General features: G+C 49.5%; 1 protein-coding gene across 1 annotated transcript; it reads right to left on the minus strand.

Moving 5' to 3' along the window:
• Positions 1 to 7,736: 7,736 nt before the first annotated feature.
• On the minus strand, positions 7,737 to 15,471 carry LOC121082070 (hydrocephalus-inducing protein homolog). The gene is made up of 10 exons (XM_040581410.1): positions 15,410 to 15,471; positions 14,562 to 14,766; positions 13,969 to 14,204; positions 13,204 to 13,355; positions 12,050 to 12,242; positions 11,400 to 11,508; positions 10,559 to 10,822; positions 9,832 to 9,977; positions 9,269 to 9,490; positions 7,737 to 8,084 (listed from the first exon to the last, which is right to left on the minus strand). Exons 1-10 carry the CDS (start codon positions 15,413 to 15,415, stop codon positions 7,920 to 7,922), a joined length of 1,698 nt encoding a protein of 565 aa, XP_040437344.1. The 5' UTR covers positions 15,416 to 15,471; the 3' UTR covers positions 7,737 to 7,919.
• Between the last annotated feature and the right edge of the window lie 482 nt (positions 15,472 to 15,953).

Here is a 15,953-nt window from a genome sequence, read left to right on the forward strand (position 1 = left end):
CTCTAAACCCTGAGTGTCAATGCAGTGGAGTATCTGCCAGAAAAAGATCCCTTTGACCCAGGACTGGTAGAGCCTGAACAAGAACCTGATTTATACCCTCCTGATCTACGTGATGTGTGGGCAAAAATAAAGAAACAAGCCTTAAAGGAGGGGGATCTAGAAATGGCTAAACCTGTAGTTGCTCCGGTCTTGTATTCTCAGGGTCGGGCAGGGGGAGCACGATGGGAGGCTCTTTCTTTTTCGGTTGTTAAAGAACTGCGCCGCACGGTTACGGAACATGGTATTTCTTCTCCCTGTTTTATAAGTCTGTTATCTTCTGTGTTTGATGCTTATGTCATGACTCCTCATGATTTGAAATCTTTAGCACGATTGCTGCTAACCCCGACTCAGTACACGTTATGGGAGTCGCACTGGAGAGGGGGACTGCAAGCACTCCTGCTCACGTACGTTAACCATAATGATGCTGCATCAGCTGCACTGACAATAGAGCATCTTGCGGGCACCGGTGCACGTGCTGATCCGGTAGCGCGGGCTCAACACTGCCCCCGTGCGGCTCTCGAGGCAATTAGAGAAGAGGCGAAAAAGGCTTTTTTCCAGGTTCCTGACATACAAAAGCCACAAAAAGCTTTTACTAACATCACTCAGGAGTCTCGAGAACCTTATATGCAGTTTATTGGTAGACTAAAACAGGCTTTGGAACGTCAAGTAGATAATGCGGAAGCTCGGGATATATTGTTAACAAAACTAGCTGTTGAAAATGCTAATGTTGATTGTAAAAGGCTACTGAAGTCTCTTCCCAACCCGAACCCCACTTTGGTGGAAATGGTGGAAGCATGTAACCGAATCGGTACGGTTGACCACAAGTTTGAAGCTATGGCTGCTGCTTTTGTAGCGACGCATGGTGTGGGAAATTGCTATGGTTCTGGTAAGCCTGGTCATCTAAAGAGAAATTGTCTTGCTCGGGCTGCGGGGAATAAACAACAACCTCCTGGTCCTGGATTTTGTCCGAAATGTCAGAAAGGGCGTGATTATGCTAATCGATGTTGACCTAAGTATGACTTCCAGGGACAACCGATACAGGGAAACCGACCGCGGAGCGCGGGGCAGCGACGCGCGCAGACACAAGTGCCACAGCTGACATTTCAACAAGCTCGGAGAGAAGCACCGACACCTCAAGTCTCTGCCCAGCAACCTCAGGCAGCGCCGGACTGGACCTGGCAACCTCACACACAGTAACACTGCTCGATTCCTTGGTTCATTTATTATCAACAAATGTCAAAGGACCATTACCCCCCGATACACAAGCTCTGTTAATTGGTAGATCTTCCACAACATTGTCTGGTCTCTTTGTTTTACCAGGTGTTATTGACTCTGACAGTGTGGATGAAATCAAAATCATGGCACGGACTCCATTTCCACCTTGTACGATACCTCAGGGCAGTCGAATAGCGCAATTGATTCTGATTCCAGCAAGGGTAAACTCTCTTATCAATGACCATCCTCCGCAGAGGAGAGGAGGTTTTGGATCCACAGGGTTACCTCACATTTTGTGGGTACAATCCATTTCTCCACAGCAGCCTATGTATCAGTGTACCCTTATTTACAATGACCAACAAATAGCACTAAATGGGATCACTGACACTGGAGCTGATGTCACAGTAATTTCTCAAGCCAAATGGCCTCCGCAATGGCCACTGACTAATGCCTCTCAGACACTGGCTGGGATAGGGGGGACCGGTAACAGTCGTCAGAGTTTGGAACTAATTTGAATTCAAAGACCAGAGGGACATGTGGCTTCTGTTAAACCTTTTGTGCTGCCTGTCCCTATGGTTTTGTGGGGATGTGACATATTGTCACAATGGGGAATGTCCATCCCCACACATTTTTAGATGGGGTCATTGAAGTGCGCAATACCCTAAAAATAACCTGGAAAACTGATGTTCCTATTTGGGTGGATCAATGGCCCCTTCCTTTGGAAAAACTTTGCGCACTTCAAAACTTAGTCTCAGAACAACTGTCCCAAGGACACATTGTACCTTCTACTAGCCCATGGAATTCACCAGTTTTTGTTATTAAAAAACAAACTGGCAAGTGGCGCTTGCTCCATGATCTTAGAAAAATTAATGATGCTATGGAAGATATGGGAGCCCTCCAACCAGGGCTCCCGTCCCCAACTATGATCCCTCGACATTGGCATCTAACTGTCCTAGATCTTAAAGATTGTTTTTTCAGTATCCCGTTACATCCAGATGATGCCCCGAAATTTGCCTTTTCATTTCCAAGCATCACCATGCAAGCTCCATTGCAGAGATATCAGTGGGTTGGACTGCCACAAGGTATGAAAAATAGCCCTACAATGTGTCAATGGTACGTTGCAAAAATACTCAGTCCTGTCCGAAATGCTATGCCTACTGTGTTATTGTATCATTATATGGATGACCTTTTAGTGGCAGCACAACATCACGAAGTCATGGAGAAAGCTGTAGCCCTTGTCACAGATGCCGTGAATTCGGCAGGTCTCTGTATAGCACCAGAAAAGGTCCAGAAGTTTCCCCCTTGGAAATATCTGGGCTGGCGAATAAGAGCACAAACTATTGTTCCTCAACCATTGCAGATCAACACCAATGTAAGAAACCTGCACGATGCACAAAAATTACTGGGAACAATAAATTGGGTTTGACCACTATTGGGAATTTCTAATACAGACTTGGGTCCTCTGTTTGACCTACTAAAAGGGGACACTAATCTTTGTTCTCCACGTAATCTTAACTCTGAAGCAGATACATCTTTACAAAAGGTTGCCTCAGCTATCGCTTCTCGACAGGCCCACCGATGGGCCCCTGAACTACCTTTTTACTTGATTATTTTAAACCCTGCTCGACAGCCTCATGCCCTGATATTTCAATGGGACCTTCAGAACTCAGACCCCCTGTTGATTATTGAATGGATCTTTTTACCTAACCAGTCTACAAAAACTATTTTGACACAACATGAAATGTTTGCCTCTCTGATTGTTAAAGCTAGATCACGCCTGTTAACCTTATCAGGGAAGGATTTTGCCTGTATTTGTCTGCCAATAACAACAGTATACTTACAATGGCTTTATCGGCAATCAGACACCTTTGTTATGGCACTTGCCGACTATACGGGTCAAATAACTTCCCATCCACCTTCACACAAACTGTTTAACATTGACTTTCGTCTGATGTTAAAACCCAAAAGAAGCAAACAACCCTTACAGGCACTTACTGTGTTTACAGATGGATCAGGCAAATCACATAAATCTGTTCTCCTATGGTGGGATGATCAACAGAGACAATGGGACTCGGACATAGAGACAGTCTCCGGTTCACCTCAGATAGTAGAACTGAATGCAGTTGTTCGTGTTTTCCGAAAATGGAACGTACCGCTCAACCTTGTTACTGATTCCACTTATGTTGCAGTTATTGTTACACGAGCCGAAGCTTCTGTGCTGCGGAATGTTTCACATTCACAACTTTTTACCCTGTTACAGGAACTTATTTTCCTTTTGGACTCTCGATCTGCACCTTATTTTGTTATGCATATTAGGTCTCACACCTCACTACCTGGTTTTCTTGCAGAAGGCAATCGACGAGCTGATCTATTGACGTTACCAGTTCAAGTATTGCCAGACCACATTGCACAAGCTAAACTAAGTCACTCTTTTTTCTATCAAAATGCTGGAGCTCTTAAACGACAGCTTGACCTTCCTTCTCAACAAGCGTCAAATATTATTGCTGTCTGTCCTGATTGTCAAAAACATTCTTTCCCATCAATTGCTGCAGGAGTTAACCCTAGAGGATTACAAAGCCTACAATTATGGCAAACAGACGTCACACATTATTCTGAATTTGGTAACCTTAAATATATCCACTCTTCCATTGATACATTTTCAGGTGCCTTGTTTGCCTCTTGTCACACAGGAGAAAAGGCACGAGATGTTTGTAGACATTTAATGCGTGCTTTTGCTACTTTAGGTATTCCCTTAAAGATAAAGACAGATAATGGTCCAGCTTATGTTTCAACAACTATAAAAACCTTTTTTGCCCTATGGGGTATAACTCATATTACTGGCATTCCTCATTCCCCCACCGGTCAATCTCTCATTGAACGGTCTCATCAGTCGCTAAAACATCTATTACAACAACAAAAAGGGGGAATGGGAATGGCTATTCCAGAGGAACGGTTACAGAAAGCATTGTATGTTTTCAATTTTTTAAATTGTTCTTTAATAGATAACAACCCACCGATAGTTCGACATTTTACTGCAAATACCTCCTTCAAGGCACGGGTTAAAGCCCCAGTATTGGTTCGAGATCCAGAAAAAGGTAAAATTATGGGACCATATCCCCTTGTTACATGGGGAAAAGGTTATGCTTGTGTCTCCACAGAAAAAGGACCCAGATGGATCCCAGCAAAGAATGTACGACCTTTCCGTGAACCTTTACCGCAGACAACTGATACCGACACCGACCCTACAGAATGAAATAAAAACTGCGTGAGGATTTCTGTTTTGCATTAATGTCAGGTAAACAAATTCAGGATATAGCATCTAGATTTCGCTTTTTACAGCGCTTGGAACGGACAATATCGCCCTGGATTAAACCACTTAACAAAGGTAATACGTTTGGACCAGACCAGATCCCCAACGCACTGACGGCACCGCTAGCAGATATTATCTTCCATTGCATCGACATTCAACGACACTGTCATGAACCAGATTGGACAGCGTCTCGATTTCTACAGTTATGTTGCTATGAACATGGACCATCTTGTCGACCGTGGATCAAGATTCATCGTGAACTCTGTGATCACGATCGCTGGTGAGTTGTAAGACTAAGGGACAGATGGGGTCATTGGATGTGTTCTGAGTGTAATAATCAAATATTAAGGTTTAATCATATACAGTGGGCTGAACGTTTTATGGGAAAACCTCTTTTGGAATTAGAGGGAGTTATAGGGTTAGGTTCTGAGATTTTGCCAAACTTAGTTTTTGCAAATTTTTTATCATTGATTGAAAGCCTGGAAGTACGGGCTATTGCACGGTTGTTGTTTCAATATATTGTATTAGCAAGCAGAATTTATATTATTAACAAGAACATTATTGTAGGATTAGAGTGTGGACAATCAATTGCAGTGCCTCGGTCATGGACAGCACGACCAGAAGAATGGCTGGTTGTAAAACGACGATGGAAAAAGGAAAAGAGAAACAAGTGTTGTCAGTAATATGGATAATGATGTTCATACCTGGACCTTGGCCTATTGAAGGTGGCTCTTATCCCCCTTTTCTACCAAAGGTAAATGTTTGGGTCACGTTGGCGAACTTGACTGGACAGGATACTCTGTGTCTTGCTATGGCCACTCCGGATCAGCCTTTTTCCACATGTCTTGTGGGCTTACCATTAGATGAATGGCCTATACCTAGGGACCTTCAAAGTCTTTTTCCACCCAAAAACGTATCAAAAAATGTGACAGACAATTGGGATGTATGGATACCCCATCTCCCACTGGCCACTTTGGAACCACAAGAAATTGAACTCCTTGGTTCTGTAAAAATGGATTTTTGCATAAAATTTAACTACATGGGAAAGAATCAATCTAGGGCATGGGACGTTTCCCCTACTCATCCTGTTTTTAGAAATGCAAGTATCTGGTGTAATTACACTGCTAACAACTTGTCTAAATCTAGCAATGCTCCGCTCTCACTACCTGCTGGAGTATTTTTTATTTGTGGTGATAGAGCATGGCCTGTCATTCCTTCTCATATAAAAGGAGGTCCGTGTAGCTTAGGGCGACTTTCCGTCCTGACTCCTAACACATCTATGATTTTACAACATTGCTACTCTCGAAGGACAAAGCGTGGCGTTCATGCATTTGCCTCCGATTGTGATGATAACATGCAATTTTGGTCCTTTGGCCAACGCTTTATTGCATCTCTTCTGTTGCCTGGAGCTGCTGCAGGAAAGGCTCTGGCAACATTAGATAAGCTTGGCTGTTGGCTTGCCAAACAAACTAATGCCACAAGCAGTGCCCTGTCTGGTCTTTTATTAGATGTTGATAGTGTTCGCCACGCGACATTACAAAATTGAGCTGCAATAGATTTTTTGCTTCTGGCACAAGGTCATGGTTGTGAAGAGTTTGAAGGGATGTGTTGCATGAGCCTTTCAGATCATTCGGAATCAATTCATGCTAGCATCCAAAGATTGAGGGATGGAGTTTCTCATCTTCAACAAAGTGATACTTGGGATTGGTTAGATAAACTGTTCAGTGGTTGGGGCATTTCAGAATGGTTAAGAAGTTTAGTGAAGACGATTATATATGCTTTAGTTGCTTTTTTGTTTGTTTTATTACTTATACCTTGTCTTTTACAATGCTTACAAAAATTAATAACTCATTCGATTTCAGGGGTTCTTTTTGTGCAACAGGAAGGGGGAGATGTAGGACAAGGCCTCAAGGACAACAGTCCAAGTACTGATAGCCTGATGAACAGAGACTTGTTAGAACTTGTAGGGCACAAGCCCTGGGAACCAAGGAACAAGCTAACTGCAGACCCCTGAGCTGCTACAGCTGAGGAGGCAGCCAGACGGACAGAGAAAAAAGTAGCCAGATAAGGGAACGGATGGCGCCGATATGTAATCAAGAAAGCCGTGTAGAAAGAAACTCCCTAACTTTGGAATAGAAATTATTGCTATGTCAAGATAAACTAATAAGTTCCTATTGTTCTAACGGTGTGCCTTAAATATCAACCAATCAGTGTTTTTTATGCTTAAGATTTAACCAATCAGTGTGTAATATGTAGAAGGTAGAAACATATGTAATTGTAAGAAAATCGCTAATAAATGGACAACTTGCTTGCATCAAGCTGTGTCCCGTCTCTTCATTCGCTGCAGCACCTTACCGTCCAGACTGGGTGGAAGCAGCTCCCCAGTGTGGCTCAATGCCCTTTCGTCCTCCACAGCCGCCATCCGGTTGTATTCCAGGGCCACATTCCCCGTGTTGGACAGCATGGAACTGAAAAGCAAGAAGGAGGAGTGAAAAGACAATGACCAATAAATACAAAGCAAGTAGAAAAGTAACACTGTATGGTGAGCTTCTGGTACCCCTTCCTTGATGCTCAGGAGTATCTTTGTCCCCAGGCAACTCTGCCACGTCTAGACCACTGCCCTGGGCTACCCGGAGACAAAGTGTTTCAAAGTTTGGAGGTTAAAGAGGAAAGGGCAGGCATGGTGCCCAGGAGACTTAATCCAAGGGTCTTATTCTGGTCTTTACATCTCAGTTTGACATTATTTTGACTGCAAACCTGTCCTCGAGCAGATGAGGACAGGCAACACGCAATGGAAGCAAATCCATGGTTGCTGTCAGCAGAAAGGCATGGCAGAATTGAACCTTTCCTGGCACGCCTTGGCAGGACGGTGGCCACCATCTCCTGCTTGGCTTTACGTGCAGATACGCAGGCCCCAGCACCCTGCCAGGACTTGGACAGGATGAAACAATACATGATTTGCTTAAAGAGAAGAACAGCAGGTGGGACTGAACACAAAGCCCTAGAAGGGACTCGAGTCCACATGTGAGGCATCTCCAGGCGCCCAGGATGTGTGGAAGCTGAAACCTCAGAACCAGCAGGCAGCAGCACACACACCCCTGCCCCCACCCCCCGCCAGGCCTAATCACCCAGTTAGAAATTAGAAGAGGTTTATTAAGTGGCCAAACAATAAACATGTCAGTGTTTTATTTTTTGCCTTTATTGGCACTTTATTGCCTTTATTTTCACCAGACCACGAGTAGAAGGAGAAGCAGAGGCCACCAGAGAGCACGGCACGGCTCCGGCGAAGCAGGCACCAGGTCAGCCCTGGGCAAAGGCAGCTCCCACGCACGGGTCCCTGCCTGGCCTCTGGCTCTCACGGGAATGTCCTCGTCTGGAAGGGCAAGGTCTCCTTGCACTGAGTCGTGTCCGTATCCAGCTTGAGCTCAGCGTAGTCGACAACAGCACTGAGGCAAAGCTCCACCTCACGGCTGCTCTCCTCCAGGACAGTGTGAGCTGGTTCTGGGTCTGTCTCGATCACCTCCAAACAGGAAAGGGAAGAATCACTGAGCAGAGCCTAGAAAGCCCGGCTCAGCAAGAGGAGGCTTTTGGCCTCCAAGATCAGCCTCGTACAGGGGCTAGAAAGGACCATTCCCATTTATTTCCCCGGGAAGGTGACAAAATTTAACCCTTCCATTACAGTGTTTGTTTCTACCGACTGAACACCATAATCACCACCATGACTGAGAATACACCCATGGGGACAATGACTGGGTCATAGGTACCTGTCCCTGTGTTTCAACCCTGTAGAGTGTCAGACCTTTTTCATGGCCCGCTACAGATCCAGCAGGCCTCTAAATTAGGATTAAGTTCCCCTGTGGGAGTTCTGTGGATGGAGAACCCCAAGACTGAACAAAACCAGAAAGCACCTTTTCCCTCTTGTCTTAGCGGCAGGTGCTTTCCAGACACCATGTGTGGGGCAACAGCCACGCTGGTGAGGGCTGGGGACGGCCGTTTTGGAATGGGGACGAACTCACTAGGAAAGCCTCCGACTGCTGCTGCTGATGGGGAAGAAGTGTGGTTTACAGGTCTTAAAAAGGCTCAGAAACTAGGGAGGAACACGTGCCAGGTACGTGTGTGTGGCACTTTCTGGAGCGATGCTTCTCCAGACTGCTGCACGACTGCCACGCAGCACCTGGGCTGCTGCACAATGAGATATCCCACACAACATGGGCACCACCACCAAAACCTCTGCTATCGGTGTAGGCAGAGCTGACAGCTCACCCACCATGTGCCGGTGGGCTGGCCAGCGCACACACAAGAGCACTAGTGTGGCTCTCCACTCCAAAACAAGAGTCAGAGTGCAGCGCCTTAAACTCCTTGTTGGTGAAAAGGCACTGAATTCGACGAAGAAATTTTAACACCACAAAACGTGATAAAATCGTAAAATGTGCCCTCCCGTTCAACACAGGTTGCAACACTTCAGCTTTTGGCAGAGACCGGTAGTTTGCATGTGGCTAAACGTGTCTTGTCAAAAGACCTCCCCATTTTGTGTTGGTGTCACAGGTCACTGCATCTGCCTCTCCCCCAAAACGCACTGCGGGTGAACCTCACGGGTGGATTAAACGTCAGGAGGACGCAGGAGCTGCTCAGCCAGCAGAGATGGTGGCCTGCCAGGGTTTTTTTGTAGCAGCTCCGTTAGCTTTTCCTGTTTGCGTTTCTTACCTTCTTCTTCACAGGCCACGTGGCTCCTGGGCCCCTCATGGTGGTATCCACCCACTTGATGGTGCGCAGGCAGTCATCCCAGTCTTTAATCTGCTCCGGCGGCAGCGGGAAGGTGATCCTAGCCACCTTGCACTTCACAGGGTGCATTTTGAAGGTGACCGCGACATCCGATTTCAAGGTCACTGTGATGGCCTTAGCACAGCCAGCATGGAGGTGTCCCACCTAGGGAGAACCAGAGAGCCAAGACCTAACTGGAATCACTAGCAAGGGCAGGATTGACAGCAAAGAGATCGATCCATGTGGTGAGCAGCTGTGCCAGGAATCTGCCTCTTACCGTGTATTCATCTGGGGTTTGACAGAGGAAAATACAAAAGATGCCACCTCCCGTAACACTGAGCCTTTTCTGTGGGGTTGACAGCCCCGTGCCAGCTAAGCCAGGGATTGCAGCTCCTTTGTGGCACTGAAACAGGCTCTCACCGGTACGTGGTGACTCCCTGCCAGCTCCTGGGAACCCGCCGGGCAGGGCTGGAGCAATGGGAAAAGGCAGAGCCATCCAAACTCACCTTGGGGGAGAAGTGAAATGGGGTGTCTGCCAGCCACTCAAACCGCATCGCCTCCGTCCTGCTGCGGTTGGTGATGGTGAAGGTCACGCTGTAGGGTTTCCCGATGTGACAGTCCCCGAACGGGATGTGATTCACTCTGGCAGCTGCTAGGAATGAGAGCAGGAGGTCTCAGTGTGCCTGAGGTCCATCCACCCCCCTCACATCCACAGAGACAGGCGTGGCCAACTCTTCCTTGCTCCAAGCCTTCCTCCCTGGGGAGACGCAGTTCCCCATCCTACCGCTTCCATGCAAGCGCCCTGCCACATCCCTAAACCCGTGGCTGTGGCTGTGCAGAGCCACGCAGCACAGCATGCACTGCCCCTCTGCACAGAGCCAGCACGCTCCCAGACCGCCAGGTCAGGGGGTGACAGCACAGGCTGCGTATATCGAGGGCACAAATCATTAGACACGGGCTTCATCTCCATAGCATACCATGGGCTGGCAGCCCTCCTTTTGGAGATACTCAGCTGAACGCGGGTATCTCTGACCCTTCCCTGCTAGCCTGCAAGCTTCTCCCTTGACAGACGATCTTCTCTTCTGCTCTCAAGCTGCCTCTTAAGCCTCTGCAGGCTACAAAAGGCAGCAGGATCTGGCTGCTAAAGCTGGACCGCAGGTGCGCGGCACAGGGTGAGCAGAAACGTCTGTTTTCCTGTTCCTTGATCCACCTGGGCAGCCTTTCCTCTCTTACCCTCAATTACGTCTTCCTCTAGATTGCCCTCAGCATTCTCCTCCTCCTCACTGTCTGCCACCAGTCCGTGGATGTTATCTAGCGTGAAGTCATCCTCGTAGCCTTCGCCCACCAGCTGAATGTCGGTCTCCTCATACGGGTTGTTCACCACTGACAAGTGGATCCTGCCTTCCACGCGTTGGGCCAGGGTGGGTTTGAAAAGCACGTCAAACTCTGCTAATTCCCCACGGAGCAGGACCAGGAGAGCGGTGTGAGGCTTCCTCTCTGCACAGCAATGAAATCAGCGACAAGTGATACAGCTGTACCGCTGAAATATTTCTGTGGGGCGTAAGGGGTTGAAACCTCTAAGCACAGGTTCTCCCACCAATGGTGCCAGACCCTCCTCCTATGTTCACAAGGCTACGACAGCACCACGCGTATCACTGCTGAAGTGTCTTAAACACAGGTTAACACCCAGCGCTCACTCAAACTGCAGTCAGTCAGCTCCTGCCACACGTAAAGCTGAGCCAAAGAATGGGTTTGGCTTCTGTTGGCTGGCTGTGGGCTCAGGGGCTGCCTCCATTCAGGCTGCTACTCCCACACGCAGCAAAGACCTCAGATGGTCCGCTGAAGTGGTGACAGCCCCCCGCAACTCAACCCACCATGTCCAGAGGAACAGAAAAAACTTCCAACCACTTTCTAGGAGGAAGCCGTGCGCAGAGTCCACATGAAAAGCTGGGGGTACAGAGAGCCCCAGCGAAGAAACAACACCTAACATTTGGCGGCTGCTTGGCCAAGCCAAGAGCAGGGCACACATTTCTCCCCTGTGTGGATGACCGCGCTTCACACTTACTGGATTTACCTCCTGCAGGAGAGTCCTCCTTCACGCCCCCAGCTTGGTAGACGCATTGTGTGGTGGGCCTGGCTTTCAAGAAGAAAACTCCCGCTTCATCCAACAGGTCTATCGTCAACTGAGAAAAAGGAACACAGAGCACAACCACACTGCTGTGGGTACAGGGTGACACGTGGGTTGGCACCGTACTGGTGCTGGTCCAGCACGGGGCATCCAGCATGCTTCCCCGCTTCAAACACAGCTCTTAGCTAAACTTACAAAGTTCAAGTAAAACTAGACAGAAAAAAGAAGCGTTCAGAGGCGTTGGGATACAAAAGTAATGAACAGAATTTTTCATTAAAGTGTAGTAAAATGGGATCAAATACAATCTAATGCAACTAGGACATCACACGTGCCCACCCGAGAATCAAAGCGTGAGAAGAGAGATGGGGGGAAAACACCCCACCAACTTTCTTGCGTTGTATTTAACTGAAAAGGATAGGCTAGTCAGAAAAATCGCATTTCCAAGAGGAACTCTCTTCCTGGAAATTGCAAGTCAGTCATTTGCTTAAAAAGAATTTCTGAGAGCTGTTTCCAGGTCTGCCATGCTTCCTGGGACCTTTTCTCCACGAGACAAGCACTTGTTGCCAGACCAGAGCGTTCCCTGAGCAGGTCCTCACCTGGACAGGTAGGGTGCCACCATTATGAAGGACCAGAGGGAGTTTTTGTGAATCACCCAGCAACAGCTTCTTAAAGACCAGCAGAGGGTTCCCTCTCTTACTGTGAAGTACCGGGCGCAGGACTGTCACCCGAGGCAGAGTCCCATCTCCACTGACACGGAAGGTCAGGCTTTGCGCTTTAATTGCTGCAGGGCTGCAGGAAAGGCAGAGGAGAGATCGTGACGGCCGGCACTAACCAATTTCCCACCTGGCAAGCAACAAAGCAGGGACCACCCACTGCATTTTCCCTGGCTGGTGCTCCTGTACCCCACGACACAGGTCTCCTCCACCCCCCTCCTCCCAATCCAATCAGGGCCATTCACAAGAGCTCTGAAGAGCCAGAGCCTTCCAGAGTAGCAGTTAAAGAACATGTCACTGAATCGAATCATGCAGCACAGCAGGTAAATAATGAGGCGACAGGCGAGACATGGCAAATTCACTGGCTGCGATGATATGAGACACGTGCAAAAAGCACGAGCGCAGCATGGAAATAGTATAAAAGCAAGAAGGGAAAAATAAATAGCACCGTCAGTAATGATTATTTCCAAGGACGCTAAAAAAGGAATTGCGTACTAGAGCAGAAAGCTGACTTGTCCTGACTCAGCCACTAAACGGCTGGGGAAGAGCCGGTCAGAGCCCTGGTACACACGTCCCAGGACAGGGGAACTGGGCTCCTCTTTTAGAAGGGCTCCAGTCGCTCCTTTGACAGAGAATAGCTTAACATACCCCAGGTAATCACATACAATCATCTCATTTTAACAGAAACAAGGAGGAAATAATGCACGCTGGCTGGCTGGCACAGAAACGGCTTCATCTAAACCTTTGTCCTTGGAAAGCCCCAGCTCAACTGTTGCACATCTCCATTTCTTGCTGATTCACTAACTCCCAGCTGGCTACCAAATGCTGCACTGTCTTCACAGTCACTCGCAGAGGCTAAGCTATAACCCCTTCTCTTTCTACTCTGTCTAGTAGTTACCGCCTCCTCTATTCTCTAATGCTAAGCACTCTGCCTAAGGCTACTGAGAGCATCAGGGTTAACAAGAGGTCGGGGTCCTCCCAGAGGAGGGGCAGCCATCAGGCAGGTCCCCCCGCCCAGATTTCACAGGGGGACTTACCTCGCCAGGACATCGAGGGAAGCCTCAAAAGTGCACTGGTAGCTCTGCATCATCTGTGGAGCGAAGGTCACCGTAGCAAAGGCGTGGGAGCAGCTGGGCACGCACATCTGAATGGGATCCACCTTGAAAATGTCACTGATGGGGCTGTGAAACTTGGGGGAACCCACAGAGCCGTGTTAGGAGGAAACATCCTTCAGTGTTTCGTACGCAGTCTTATTCTTATATGCGTCACCGGGAACAGCCCCAGACAGCGTGTCTCCCTCCCTGCTTGCCCTGGGCAGGCTCCTTCCATCGCAGGGGTGACTCCAAAGCGGTGCTGACCTTGCACAGGGAGCCCAGGAGCGCAAAAGCTGGCTTTGAGCACTGGGCAGCCACCCCAGCACACAAGGGAGGGGGGGCACTGCACGGAAACCCCGCAACTAACCTCAAACTGGCCTTTAAAGAGAAGGAAAAGGCCAGGGAGCCTGAGGGAATGGTCTGCTTTGAGCCCAGGCACGTCAGGCCAGTAAAGGCCCCCTCTGAGCAGGCTTCCAAGAGATGTGCAGAAGGGTTTGGGTCTCCCACCAAAGACCCAGCCAGAGCGGTGAGCCAAAGCCTTGCTCGAGACGTGCCAAATTCAGAACTGCCACCCTGGCACTGCTGCTCCCCCCTGTAGCCTGACCTGCACGGAGCTGGACTAGGGCGGGCAAGAGGAAGCAACGAGTCTGGAGAACAAGGCAGCGCAGCCTGTAAAGAGCAACGGTCACCTTGGCCTCTTGTTCTTACCTCACCGGCGATGGGTTTGATGGAAAGGACCACATTGCAGGGGACTTTGTTGACATTGTGGATCTTGAAGCGAGCTGTGGCCCGGTGCCCAACCCGAACGTCGGTGAAGATAAACTTGTTCTCATCTCTGACATACACACCCTTGTCTCGCATCGTCTGCGGGGTCTGGCAGAGGTTGACGTTGCTGCAGATTCGATGCTCCTCAAAGATGGACTCGATGTCATCAACCACAAATGCTGCGGAGCAGAGCAGAGGGAGGGCTGAATGCTGAATTCCTGATGAATTTTCCGGGACCCTGCTGGCCTCTCGGAAGGCTTGATAAACCCTTTCTGCCCAGGTCACTGCAAAACCCAGCCTTGGGCGGGGAGTCGGCTGCGAGGATGGAGCTCAGTCCCAGTCAAGGAGTATTGCTTTCCTTTTATCCTTCCATGCATCCCTCCCAGCCTCTCCCCGCTGGCTGACTTGAAAAGAACTGGAACCTCTGAGGATTTTAGGGTTTAGCTTCAAGGTCAGGGCGCCTCTCTAACCAAGCAATAAGTTCAGGTGCTGACCAGCAGCAGGTCTGGCTGTGGGAACCTGTGGACGGGGCGTACCTGGGAGGCAGGACTCAGCCAGCAGGGTATAGGGGATGCCGAGGGGATTGTCCTGGGGGTCTCTGTCGCTGATATCGATGCGCAGGTGCTCCTCGCACGTCCCCAGTGATTCCGCAGAGCAATCCACCGTGATCATCTGCTGGCCCCCAGGAGGGATGGAACCAAAGCCAGGGTACACCGTGAACATGCCTAGAGTGACGCGAGCCTGCAGAAAGAGTCCCAGGAGAGGCTGACGTCCAGCAGCCCAGCCTTGAGCATCCCCAGCAAGGAGTACGCCGCTCCTCAACCTCCAGCCAGGCCGAGCCCCCAGTCCCAGGGCAGGGAGGGATGACTCCACGGCCCAGAGGCAGCCCCAGGACGAGAGGGACAAGCCAGGAGGAGCTGCAGGCCTATCCTGGCTGGCACAGAGGACGGAGTATGGGTGTAAAAGGTGAAGGTGCTAGCTGGGATCCTCCAGCCTCAGGGGTAAAACAGGAGAGCAGAAATAACTGTGAGAAGTGACGGGAGGGAAGGGAGGGGACTGGGAAGACGAAAACACAAGGTCATCTGGTATCTATGGAGTGGGACTTCAAACAGGAACGTGCCCACATCTGTGGTATTCACAGTCCTATTTTGGCTAGCAGCCACCAAAACACGGGACCTGCTCCTCTCTCTTGACCCCACAACTCCAAGTCTGAGCCAGAGCACGGGACTGTCAGTGCAACTGAGCAGCTCCTGCCTCTGCTTGTGGCTGGGAGATGACGGACCTCCATCGTGCAGACCATGTCCCACCCCACGGTGATGAGCCCCCATCAGCGTCCTCCCCCAGCACCCGCAGCAGTGTGTCTTGGGGAGCGGGAGCCACCCACCTGCATGGAGGGGCTGGCAACCTTCTGCAGCGAGCGCTTGCTTTTCTTGGCTGAGGAAGTCCTTTGGTCTAAGTTCTCACTCTTGCCAGAGTGGGCAGATTTCATTTGACATCCACTAAGAGGAGAAAGCAGAAACATCCATCATGCTGAGCCCCCACCCTGCCTTCCTCTGAAGCCAAAGCTGACCTTCCCCTCCCCACAGAGGAAAGCCTCCCTGCCCCTCGCAGCCCCCGGCGGCACCTCCTGCAGCTTACAGACAGCTCAGCTGTATCACCAGCTTTGCCCGACACACGGGGACACTGAGGCACTTTTCCACTCCCTGTTCACAAGCAGGTGACGTGAACTGGACAATAACCCAGGTGTCTGGGCTGCCTGTCACACACCAGCCACGCTGTCGTGCCTCCTCAGGCAGGACAGGTGATGCAGGTCTTCTCTCACCTTTTCTCTTGCAATCGGGATGCGTCCTGGTCTGCTCGGTAGATGAGGAATTTAAAGTCAAGGCTACCTTTGTTCTCCAGCATGAAGGTGCAGGTTTTCCTGCTGC

The sequence above is a fragment of the Falco naumanni genome, unplaced genomic scaffold (genome assembly GCF_017639655.2).
Source record: "Falco naumanni isolate bFalNau1 unplaced genomic scaffold, bFalNau1.pat scaffold_251_arrow_pat_ctg1, whole genome shotgun sequence".
NCBI lineage: Eukaryota > Metazoa > Chordata > Aves > Falconiformes > Falconidae > Falco > Falco naumanni.

Excerpts from the sequence above, each read along its gene's own strand:
- LOC121082070 (XM_040581410.1), bottom strand. Across the intron at positions 13,356-13,968 it reads TCAAACCCATCGCCGGTGAG|TTTCACAGCCCCATCAGTGA; the intron begins GTAAGAACAAGA and ends GGTTCCCCCAAG. Across the intron at positions 9,491-9,831 it reads CATTTCACTTCTCCCCCAAG|GTGGGACACCTCCATGCTGG; the intron begins GTGAGTTTGGAT and ends GGTTCTCCCTAG.